The 12759-nt window shown below is 44.9% G+C and overlaps 1 protein-coding gene across 1 annotated transcript; it reads left to right on the plus strand.

The window, feature by feature from the left end:
- Positions 1–6983: 6983 nt before the first annotated feature.
- On the plus strand, positions 6984–8690 carry Scgb3a1 (secretoglobin family 3A member 1). Its single transcript, XM_035448108.1, has 4 exons — positions 6984–7038; positions 7681–7916; positions 8225–8313; positions 8636–8690. The coding sequence occupies exons 1-4, from the start codon at positions 6984–6986 to the stop codon at positions 8688–8690; spliced, it is 435 nt and encodes a 144-aa protein (XP_035303999.1).
- The last annotated feature ends 4069 nt before the right edge of the window (positions 8691–12759 follow it).

Below are 12759 nucleotides of genomic sequence, written 5' to 3' on the forward strand. Positions count from 1 at the left end.
CCTTTGTAGGGGGCCTTGGGAAAGGAAGAAGAAAACTGAAGTGCTTGAAAAAGCCAGATCAATATTGACCTAAGTGAAGGCGTCTGTAAAAGTGCCAACAAGACACATTGCAGACACAGCTGTGAACCTCAATTTGGCTAGGCTATGAGGAAGGAGGAAGGAGGCCACTGAGGAGGGCATGCTGGCAGAGATTCATGAGTGGCCTCTGAGGAGGGCACGGCACATCTATGTACCTGGTGGTGAGCCAGGGATTCTGGAAGAGCTCAGCAACCCTCACTGCTCTGGCCCTGCTAGTGGCCCCAGCCATACCAGATAGATCCTGGCTTCTTCCTCAAGCCACCTTTACCTGGTAGTAACAGAGTCCAGGGCTCTGCTGTGGTGACCTCATCTTAGCTGCCAGTAGAGCCTGGATGTGCCCACCTGGCCTTGTAGTGATTACTCAAGCAAGAGAGAGATAGAAGGATCCAACCCTTGGCCATACAATTATCACAACCCAGGAAGGTGGCCATATTGGTGGGAAGGAAGGAAAGCTGAGATCAGACATCTCCATAGACTTAAGAAGGGGCCCAGGATCTTGGGAAGAGGCTACACACTGGCTCACTCCAGAGGCTGTCCATCCATCACCACCTCCTGGTGAGAAAAGAATGCAGAAGGAATGAAGAGAAACTCAATACAGCCCATTTGTAAGCTTCGGCCTTCGTGGGCTTTACACAGAGATGGGAGTGACTTCTATAAGACCAGTCATACAGTACATAATGATCACAAAACAGAGGTCTCACCTATCTAGTCCACAGCAAGGCAACATGGCAATGAGTCATGGTAAAAACTGAAAAGGTCATCATGAAAGTCTCACACCCACCCCCAGACAACTCCCATGATGAGTAATGATCAAGATGCCTGGTCTGAAGGTCAGAGAAGCTGGTCTGCCTGCTCAGGCAGGGCAACCATACTCCTCATTGAGAGATGAAATTGGATCCATAGTTTAGCTAACAATGTACTTAAGCCTGGGTATCAGAGGGCTCCAGAGTGGCAAGTCTTAGTGACTGGCAAAATTAAAGTAGAAAAAATAAGAAGAGGCCTTTTGGGACCCTCCTGACCCAGGTGTGCAGGGAGCTGCTTTGCTGGCCGTCTCAGCCCACATCTAAGCTCCATCTCTGCATGCCCATGACAGCCACACTTTGGGCCCAGGTGTGCACACATGAATGGAGGGGCACCAAGTGTGGAGACCCTGGAGCCAGACTGGGCATTGGGTTGGGCCTGGGATAGGAATCTGAGCATGGGGAAAGAATGATTGGGCCCGGGGGCTTTTCAAACGGGGGACTGTTGATAGACCTTGAAGGAACAGACAAGCCTCTGTCATTGTTACAGGTTCAGTTCCCTGAAACCTGCTGTCTTTGTTTCCTGGGGCACAGCACTGAGCATCCTGCCTGGACAACCTCCCCCTGGTGCTTCTTGAAGCCAGGAACCATGATAGATGCCCCATCTGCTGGAGCACCCCATTGGCTGAGCACCCAGCTTTGAGGTCTTCATGCTCCTTCCACAGTTCCAAAGTGGATATTTGGCTCATGCTCAGAGCCTTCAAAGTCACTGTTTACGTCTAGCACTTCCTGAATTCCCAGAGGATAGGCAAGGCATGAATGTTTGTTTTGGCCCATAGGATGTCCTGCAAACATGTCCTGGGACAAGCTGACCCTGTTATCTGAAGAAGTGCCAAGCACTTCCTTAGTATCATAGCCAGCACTCTGCCACCAGGGGACAGGCATACAGGAACTGGGTGGAGAAGGTCCAGAGTGGATGCTGGCCACCCTGTCCATCCCCCTCCCTGTCCCAATGCCAGGTAGGCTTTGACACCCACTGGAGACACTCCACTGGCCTGTGAGAGAACAGCACAGATATTGAAGGACAAGGGACATGGTAAAACAAATCGCCAAATCTTTTGAATGTCACTTTCTCTGGAGGGTTGGCAATACAATTAAGCTCATTATTTTGAGACAAGCCAATTCTCCTGGGTTATCTAGGTCAGTCCTAAATGCAATCACAGGTAGTCGTAATGGAATGGCAAAGAGTTCACACACACACACACACACACACACACACACACACACACACACACACACAATCTGATGGCAGAGACAGGCACTAGAAGGATGTAGCCAGAGCCAAGGAATGCCAGGAGCTAGAAGAAGCCAGGAATGGAGCTTCCCATAGAGCCCCTGAGGGAATGCAGTCCTGACAACACTTGGCTTTCAACCCAGTGATACTGGACTTCTTGGCCTCCAGAAGAGTGAGCAAGGAACTGTGCACTGTTTTCAGCCACCAGGGATGTGTTGATAGCAGCCTCCAGATAATTCAGAGGCACTTCATCTGGCCCCATGATGTACACAGATCTCAACTATCCCCATGGACTAGCCCTGAGGGTGGTCACAAGGACAGTGCTAAAAGCCAGTGTTAGGTGAAGGATTGGGTCTGACTGGGATAAGTCCTGGCTTGGATGATTGCAACTGGAGAAAGTGTGTGGGAGGGGGCTATAATGACAGACATGTTGTGAGGACATATCTTGGTGGTCATGTGAAGGCCTGTGGTCACACTGCAGGCTCATGGGAAGTCAGAAAGAAATCACTCAATCTATTGAATCAGGAAGGTGGAAGGAGTTGGGGGTGTTGCTGGTTTTGCTTTGTTTTATTTTGTTTTTTTGTCATTTTTCAGCATTGGAGATCCAATCTGTGGCCTTCCTCTTGTGAGGCAACTACTCTGCCAGTAAGCTACCGTTCAGCCCCAGGAAGGTTTGTTTTGTTTTGTTCTGTTTTGTTCTGTTCTGTTTTACACGGGGTACTATTATGAAGCCCAAGCATGCAACACCACATCCTGCTGGAAGAACAAGACAAAGAATGCCAGGAAGGGTGTGCAGGGAGCCCACTGGACTGACACCAGGAGTCCACGAGCTGTTGGAGCCTCATGGATGACAGGCCTATACCTCCTCTTGGTCTTTTAGGTCATTCGGGGCTTTGCCTGAACTTGGTTGTAAGCCAGCATGGTGAAAAGTAGAGCCAAGTTCAGCTCCTAGATGCCCAATCTGATCACTTGGGCCACTGGAATTCTGCAGGAAAAGAACACAGAGTGCCAACGAGGATATATATGCACCGATTTGTGGAAATGCAAAATGGCACAGCAATTGTGGAAAAGAATGGTGATTGCTCAAAAATGACAAACAGGATGATCCAACAACCCCACTTCTATTTACAGCAGCCCCTGATTACCTGAAGTCTTGATCCATGATATTAAAGCAGGATCTAGAGCTACCTAGGGACAAGGACAGCATGGTGATTTCTGACAACCATGAAGAAAAGAGGAAGAGGAGGCACGGGTTTCAGCTTTGTAAGATAAAGGGTTCTAGAGACAGGTGGGGGCAATGGTTGGAGTCATACCTTCAAAAGTCATGTAAGGGCATTCACAGATACCTATGTGGTGTGGATTAGATCTATGGTAGTTTTTAAAGTTAATTTTTAGATTAGCATCCAGAGTCACTATACATATGGCATCTTTATACATATGTGTCATTATACAGTGCCACTGCACATCCATCCTTCCCCCCCAGCCGTTTTCCTTTTCTCCTCATTATGCTCCCCTCTGCCTTATTTGCCTGTACTCTGTTACACTATGCTCACCTCTCAAGATAGCACCCTCCCTGTCATGATCCCTCTTCCAGTTTCCTGACAGCTACAGCCACCCTTCCCCAATACACATGCACACACAGAACACAGGTTTACATCTGGGATCTGCATATGAGAGAAGACATGCAGTCTTTTCTCCATCTGCTTATTTCACTTAACGGTGATTTCCAGCTGCATCCAGTTCCTGAAAACGTGACTTCACTTCTCTCTATGACTGCATAAAACTAGAAAGGATCTTTTACTTTTCTTTTTCCTTCGCTCTTCTCTTTTCTCATTTTTATTCCTGTTGACAATTTTGTTTCTTCCTTATTTTTTCCCCACTAACATTTTTCTTCATTAGTAACAGTATTACTTTAACTTTTCATTTATTCTACATTTTGTAGCCTTTCTTTAATATTATCAGTGGAAAAGTAGTTTTTAAATTTTAAAAGTAAATTACTGTATCTGATTTTTAATAATTTTTTATATTTACTTGTATGTGCATTGGTGTTTTACCTGCACATACATCTGTGTGAGGGTGTCAGATCTTGGAGTTACAGACAGTTGTGGGCTACCATGTGAGTGCTGGGAATTGAACCAGGGTCCTCTGGAAGAGCAGCCAGTGCTCTTAACCGCTGAGCCATCTCTCCAGCCCCTTGATTTGTTTTGAATGTGGTTGTTGTTGCCACTGCTTCCTCTTTGGACAGTACTGGGCATGGAGTTCTCCAAAGAAGCTAGTCACTGAGACCACCACCAAAAATTCGGCGTTATCCACCCTGACATACGCACAAGTCTCAGCAAAGAAACACAAGAAACATGGTGTGGGGCTAACATGACTCTTCCAGAAATTCATAGCTTTTCAGTAACCGAGAGTTCAAAGATACCAAAGTGGATGAGATGCTGGACAAAGAATATTTTTAAATGATCCATGAATTTAAAAAAAAACAAATGATTATGATTAGTCTAGTGAATTAAGGAGGTCAATACAGTATATGAAAGATGTTATTCTCGGCCTTCTTAATGCTGTGACCCTTTAGTACAGTTCCTCGTGTGATGGTGACCCCAACCATAAAATTATTTCATTGCTGCTTCATAACTGTAATTTTGCTACTGTTATGAATTGTAATGTAATATCTGATATGCAGGATATCTTGTATTCGACCTCGGTGAAGGGTCATTCAATCCTCCAAGGGGTCACAACCCCGAGGTTGAGAACCACTGCATTAGATGAACTGGATCTAACATTACAGAACTTTCCATCCAGCAGCAGCAACATACATGCTGCAGTTTTTTCAGCTCCTGAAACTTTTTCCAAAATAGATTTTTTTACACTCTAAAGCAAGTCTTAACAAATACAAAATAATTTAAATAATCTCTTGCATCTGATCAGATCAGAATGGAATAAAATCAGAAACCAGCAGCAAGAGACGTAACAAAAAATATACAAACACAGACTAGATAATATGCTTTTTCATGAATATTGCAGGCTTTCTCTTATACAGGGAATCCAGAATTGCAAGACACACAGTTGAAAGCAGAAGAGGCAATACTAGGGTACAGCAAGGGGGCTTGGGTGGAGGAGGACGGGCAAGAAAGAGCACTGGAAGAGTTGTGGTCAGTGCATCATACATGCTATATGGAAATACCACAGTGAAACCAGTATGACAATCTGTATTTATAATTACAAATTTAAAGATTAAAAAAAAAGAAGGAGAAAAGCAAGGCAGGTTCACCTGGCAAAAATCCTAAAAAAGCTGAGAACTGTTACTCGTGGAATTCTCTGTTTAATGTTCTCAGACTACAGTTACCCCAGCAAGTGAAGCCACGGCTAAGGTAGACACTGCTGTCCAGCCAGTTGAGTTAGGCTTTTCAGGAAGGTGGCTGGTCAGAGCAATGTCCATTTCCCAAATGTGACCCTCCAAGAAAGAGGCTCAGGGTATTCTGGGGGTGGCAGTGGGGCTCACTATCACAGTAACACAGATGGTCTTGACACAGACTCACAAGCATTCCTCCCAGGAAACCGATCAAAATGAGGTGTAACCTCACAAGTTCAAGACTCATTTCCCACTGAAATTATGTCTATGGTGACTAATAAAAGCCTCCCAGTTAAACAACAAGGAAAGATATAAGGGATGAGCAGGGCAGTGTTAAAGAGCCACAGACTGAAAACAGGTGGGATTTTACCACTGTGGGTCTTCACCCCAGCTCGGGGGCAGCTGGAGACCAAGGCAAGCCTCAACAGTTGTGGTAGAGACATTAAAAAATCCTGGAGCCGGCCGTTAGTGGTGCACGCCTTTAATCCCAGCACTCGGGAGGCAGAGGCAGGTGGATCTCTGTGAGTTCGAGACCAGCCTGGTCTACAAGAGCTAGTAACAGGACAACCTCCAAAGCCACAGAGAAACCCTGTCTGGAAAAAGCAAATAATAATAAATAATAATAATAATAATAATAATAATAATAATAATAATAATAATAAATAAAAATAAAAAATCCTGGACGTCAGAGCTCCCCATTACTGAGCCTATTGGAAGGGTATCAATACTTTGTTCTCTGCTACATTTCTGCAGGTGGCAGAGAAGAGAGGGCTTTTAGAGAAACTCTAAATACTCGAAGCTCATATGTCACCTTTGAGAGTGATTTCAAAGACAGAGAAATGTCCCGACCCCCCACCCCGTTTTTTTGCAGCATCAGCTACCTGTGGCCCAACTAAGGGAATAATCAAGAGTAAGGACTGGTCACCCAGCCAGGCTACTAGGCTTTGCTTTCCAGCTCCAACACACCAGGGCTTCCAGACCAGCAGAAACTTAAAAGACTGCCACTGTGACATTTCCATAGTCTAGGACCAGGGACCAATAGCTCCTGGGGTCCTGGGGACCTGCCGATTTACACTGTGCTCTTTAGGCTTCCAGCCCCAGAGCCTGCATAATGGTTTGACACTTTCACACCTTGGGGAGCCTGTTCCCACCAAGCATGGGCCCCAGACCTGGACTGTGGTGACATTGAGGTGGGGTCAGACCACAGTATCTAGGTGTAGGCCTGGGTGGGTCCTATGGAGACAAAGCACATCCCCAGTTCCCGCTCTCAGGAAGAAAGGCTCAGCACTTGAGTTCGGGAGACCCTGCCAAGAGGAAATCCCCAGGACTGAGGTGGGATGTGCAGTCCTCCCAGGGTCTACTGCCCAGAGGAGGAAGTTGGCTGAAGCTCTGTCTATTAGTTGAACAAACAAGACATTTCTCAGGAGGGTGAGGTTCCACCACTGGATATATGAGGAGACCCTCAGAAGCAGGCTCCAGGAAGAGTGTCTTAGGAGCATCGTCTGGGTATTGTTCCGCCATGAAGCTTACAGCCATCTTCCTAGTGTTCTGTGTGGCTCTGCTCAGTGACTCTGGTGAGTTCCCTTGGGGCTTGGCATCTCCTATGGAGAGACTTGCCATCGGAACCTGCTCTTTCCTGAGCCCTACCTACTCTAGCTGCTTTGGGCCTTATAGCCCCCTACTCTTGTGCAGTAGGCTGCTGATGGTAGTTTTTGTAGCAGCAGTGCCTCCAGAGGAAGCCAGACACTCCTCTACCTGCCCCTTTGAGGGTTTCCTCTCTCTTTCCTGTGGCCTTCAAAGCCTTCTGCTATCAGACCCACCCGAGCCCTCCAGCTGCCTCTCACATGCCTACTCACCTTTGGCAGCTTCTCTTCACCCGCCAGCCAGATGACTGAGGCAAAGGCCAGCCCTGGCTTGAGAATGCCCATCTCATCTGTTCTAAGCCTGATAAATGTCCCCTCATTCATTAAAGGCACAGTAGGAATGGACCCAACTCTGAAATCCTCCATCCTCCATGGCTCTCTCTGCAGCCATCTCCTCTCTCTGGGCCCATTACAAGGTCCTTTCCTCACTTCTGTTGGTGTCCCCTTTGACACAGGGCAGTCACCAATCAGGAAGTAGGTGGGTGGCTGTGAAGTCTTCCTTGGCTACCCTCCCTGGAGGAGTTGGGTCTTCAGGATCCTTGAGAAGGCCCTGGACTCTGTTTGTGTTTGCAGGTTTTGCTTTCTTCATGAACTCAGTGGCCAAATCTGTGGTGGAACCCGTGGCTGACCTTGCCCCAGCTGCAGAGGCTGTGGCCGGGGCTGTACCTAGTCTACCATTAAGTCGCTTTAGCATCCTGAGGTTTATCCTGGCCAGCCTGGGCATTCCAGTGGATCCCCTCATAGACGGTTCCAGGAAATGTGTCACTGAGCTGGGCCCTGAGGCTGTAGGGGCTGTGAAGACACTGCTGGTAATATGGGCATCTTCCCTGCATGGCTCTCCCTCCCTGTGTGGGTACCCCTCCCCAGTCACCTTCATAATCATATAGGAGGCAGCCCAGGCTCTATCAGGGAATCCTGGCTTCCTGCTTTGCTCCAGCAAGCCATATCCTAACCAACCTGCGAAGAGCCCAAGGAGTTCATCAGGGCAGACCTTTCACACATGGCTGCCAGCAGGCCATGACACTTGTCCTAGGGCCCCTTCCCCATGGGCTTCACAGGAACTCTCCCCAGAATCAGCAGTCATGCCTCTATGTCTTGAGTAACCTTGTGTGCCCAGGTCCTCTCCTCAGCAATCCTTGGTAGCAATAAGGGCACTCTGAAGCTTGGCTTCTCTTTCCCAGGGGGCCCTGACAGCATTCGGTTGAGGTGAGCCTGGAATGACTCTGCCTGACAAGATGTACTCTTCGATGAGAGATGGAAACCCTAGTGCTGGCAACTTTCCTCTACCTTAATAAACATGGTCAGAGCAGCTTTGCAGTTGGTGTCTTCTCGTCTCAAAGTCAATCCTTATAGGAAGGCAAAAATATCGTGTGTGGTGTGTGCGTGTGCGTGTGTGTGTGTGTGTGTGACACACACGTGCAGAGAGAGACGGAGATGAAGATGGACACACACACACACACACACACACACACACACACACAGACAGAGAATGTTTTTGTCTTTTGTGGTTTCTGGTGTCTTTGCTCAGATATCCTAATGTCTTTGATTTCCTCTATTCTACCAAAGAGACCATGATGGTCTGACCCTAATGTTCATGGAAAGGCCCCACAGAACTCAGACACTGATACCCACATCAAGGGAAATGCCCCAGTAAACTTCATTAGTAACAGCATTATGCTTCCTGGGAAGAGCTTCACTCATTTCTTTGACTACCTACAAACTGAAGCTACTTAGATTTTTTTTTTTTAACACTAAAACATAGGGCTTGAATTTTTCCATTCCTATTATGATAAGAATAATCAGGGATTTAAACTTTCCAATTTGGGGAGACGATGAGCTCACAAAGTAGAGTAGAGGGAAAGGCTACCTGGACACAGATGAGGTTTGAATCTCATTTTCAATATATTGTCCCTACGACCATCAAGGGGTATGGATCTTTGTGGAAGACAGTGGTCTGAATAGTCACCAATGGTAATGAGTTTTTCATCTCTGGTGAAGGGGGTGGAGACACCCTGACATGTCCCTGGATAACAATAACATGTCCAGACTCTGTAGACTGACTGATAACCATGCCCCGAGTTACATGGAAACACTGTATACTACAGAAGCTCACTAGAACTGGGGAGTGGGCAGGCTTGTACCAGATAAAAGAGCCATTCTGGGCCAGATCTGCTACCCTCCTTAACTTGTGGATTCTCCCCCAGGACAATGAGAAATGCTTAGAAGTGACCTTAGGACTGAAGCCCAAGATCAGCTCCTGCAAATTCCTAGGGAAATGAGACCAGCATAATCCTGAAGAGGCTGGTCCCCAAATGGGTTAGTTGAGAAGCATGGAGAGTACAAAGGGGTGAGCTGTACTGGATGCTGCAACATGTCACTCAGTTTCCCCTACAAGAGGTCCTTCCCATAGCACTTGAGAGTGTTGGCACTGACAGCACCTAGCTTAGTTGCTTTCTGAGAACTGCCCTCAAAGAACTGCAAGGTCACACTCTGATCCAAAGGAAGTCTGCATTCTGTTTGATGTGGGATCTATTTATTTCTGTGTCACCAGCTCTTTGGAGTAGGTCATCAAGACCTGGACTCTTGGCTTCGAGGGGGAACAAATCAGAAGGGTCTTCACAGGACCAGGGTCTTTACACTCCCATGGAATACTCTGAGAACTTTGTGATTCCATTACCTCGAAACTTCCCCTTTGCCCAATATTAATTCCTCATTTTTCTCCACACCACCACAGAATTGTTATTAACGTATTCTAGAGGCTGGCTCCCCATTCATACAGGTGTCATCTGTAACCTGGTGCCTGAATTTCATCTTTCCCTTTTTCCTTATAAATGGTTTGTTTGTTTGTTTGTTTATGTCAGTATGTAAACATTCATGCATGTGACAGTCCAAGGAGGACTGAAGGAGACATCTGATTCTTTAGAGCTGGAGTTGCAGGTGATTAAAAGCTGCCTGACCTGGATGCTGGGAAATGAACTCAGGTTCTCTGTAAGAACAACAAGCACTCTTAACCATCTACCTTTCCAGATTCCAATTTTCATCTTTCAAAGGTTACACCATTTCATCTTCTCCAAAAGAATTCCTGCACACAAACCTGTGTTTCAGAGAACTCACTGTGAGACAGGTTCTATTTGTTTAAGAAAGGTGTCTCTGTTAAAACAAACAAACCAAAACAATACAGGCTAAAACAGAAACCTACTAAAATCAATCAGGAAGAAAGAAAGAACTAAAAAGCTTTGTTTTCTTAAGTAAAACTTATGTTGCTAATTTACCATTGTAACCATGAGAGTACTATAGAAGCCAAACAAATACTTTTAAAACCATCTCTAAAACTTGACATTAAGAAGTAAATCTAATTTTGTTTCTGAGGATAACAATAGAGATAATCCATATAATAGAAAGATAGCAGGAAATGTAAGAGAAACAGCTTTTCATATAAGATAGGAAGTTACCAATAACTTCCATAACCAACTCAAAATACATGAATGTTAATAGAAATAATTGAAACAAATACCTCACCCAGTGTTTAAATTCATGTTCTTATTAGATAACCTTTTGTCAAAGGATTCAGGGAAACCTATTATTTTGAAAATGGATAAAAGAGATAAGAATGTGTCTTATCTTTCTGAATCCAACACAAGAAATTATTTGGTGAGGGAAATGTTTTTACAAAATGTAAGCAAAGCTACTATGGGGTAAGCTTTTCTTATTTTTATGCTACTATATATTTACTTATTTATTAACAAATGCTGGATATAGGATTTGAGATAGGGACTCACTGTGTAGCTTTAGCTGGCCTGGAACTCATTATGTAGACCAGGCTGGTCTCAAACTGAGAGACCCACCTGCCTTTGCCACTGAGTGCTAAGGTTAAAGGCATGTGCCACCATGCCCAGTTAATTGTAGGATGTTATCAATGGCTGTTAATATCACAAAAAGACAACTATCAGAAGCTGAAACAGTAGAACTCTTGTTTTGAGGTATCATTGTCTGTTTTTCTTTTAAACTTATATTTTATGTGTATAAGTGTTTTGACTGCACCACATGTGTGGTGTCTGGTGCCTTGAGAGACCAGGTGTTGGTTCTCTTGCTGAAACTGGGTATACAGTCAGCTATGAGCTACCATGCTGGTGATGGAAACTGAACCCAGGTCCTCTACAAGAGCAGCCAATGCTCTTAACCACTGAACCGCCTTTATGTATGTGCACTCATATGAGTGCAGGTGTTCTCCAAGGCCAGAAGTATCAGATGACGCAGAGCTAGAGAAACAAGTGGCTCATTTGATGTGGGTGCTGGGAACTGAGTTTGGGTCCTCTGCCAGAGCAGTCCATGCTCATAACCGCCAAGTCACCTCTGCATCCTATTTCGTCTGTTCTGATACTAACTCAGTGCCATTATTTGTTATATATATCTATTCAGACTTTAAGTCTCTCTTAAGAATGTACAACATTCTACAATATTCCACAGCAATCCTCTCTTTTCTGTAAGGTTGGTAGTAATGTCCATTTAGCACCTAATTTTGATATGGGATAATGCTCTTGTTCCCTGTATAGATTTGTTACTCGTTTGGGTTTAATAAAATGCTGATTGGCCAGTAGCCAGGCAGGAAGTACAGGCGGAGCTACCAGACGAGGAGAATTCTGAGAAGAGGAAAGGCAGACAGGCAGTCACCAGCTAGATGCAGAGGAAGCAAGATGAAAATTCAGTAAAGGTACCAAGCCACGTGACTAAACATAGATAAGAATCATGGGTTAATTTAAGTTTTAAGAGCTTGTTAATAATAAGCCTGAACAATAGGCCAAGCCTCTTTGTGTTTATTTGGGACTGAACGGATGTATGATGGGGTGGGACAGAAACTGTCTATATAATTTTAGTTAACAACTTTTTTCTCTTCTACTGACTTGGACATTCATGAATTTTACACATCTTTCCAAAAACACAGCAAATGCAAATTTTTATTTTCCATTTTCTATTCCTTATTCCATAATTCTCTGTTCTACTCATTCTTTGCTACTTTCTGCTTTGGCTCACCCTGTTATTAGATGGTTTTCTTCTTTAATGTCTTTGCACAGTAACTTCCCTCTATGTATTATTCTCACTGCATTCCTTGCTCCAATGTTATTTTTTTCATTCATTTCAGAGGATGTTGCTTTCCCTTTTCCTTGATCCACTGGCTATTTTTGGTGTTAAGTTTCACTTATTCAACTCCCCAACTTAATTTCATGTCACTAACTACAGACTAAATTTTGCATTAACTCAAACTATTCCGTGTACAGTTGAAAAGACAAGTACTCTATTATTACTGTCTCATGCATTTATTAGATCTAGTTGAGTTACGCGCTGTTCAATTTCCTACTACTTTATATTCTGCCCAGTTTTGTTTTTGACATGGAGCCTTGCTGTGCTGTTCAGTAACTGATGGTGCTGCTGGCCATTGGCAGCCCAGCACTTGAACATTCAACTATGACTTTCCCATCGTGTTGATTTTAGTCCATTAGTTTGGAGCTCTGTGGTCTGATGTGCTCATTACAAGCAACCCTTTAGTTTCTAGTAATGATTTAAGCCTGTTTTGTCATGATTGGCATGGCCACTTGCAACTTGTTTATGTGACCTTTTCATCTGCTTGTTTTCAACCTCCTTGTATCTTTAAAC

Source organism: Cricetulus griseus, chromosome 7 (assembly GCF_003668045.3).
Source record: "Cricetulus griseus strain 17A/GY chromosome 7, alternate assembly CriGri-PICRH-1.0, whole genome shotgun sequence".
Lineage (NCBI taxonomy): Eukaryota > Metazoa > Chordata > Mammalia > Rodentia > Cricetidae > Cricetulus > Cricetulus griseus.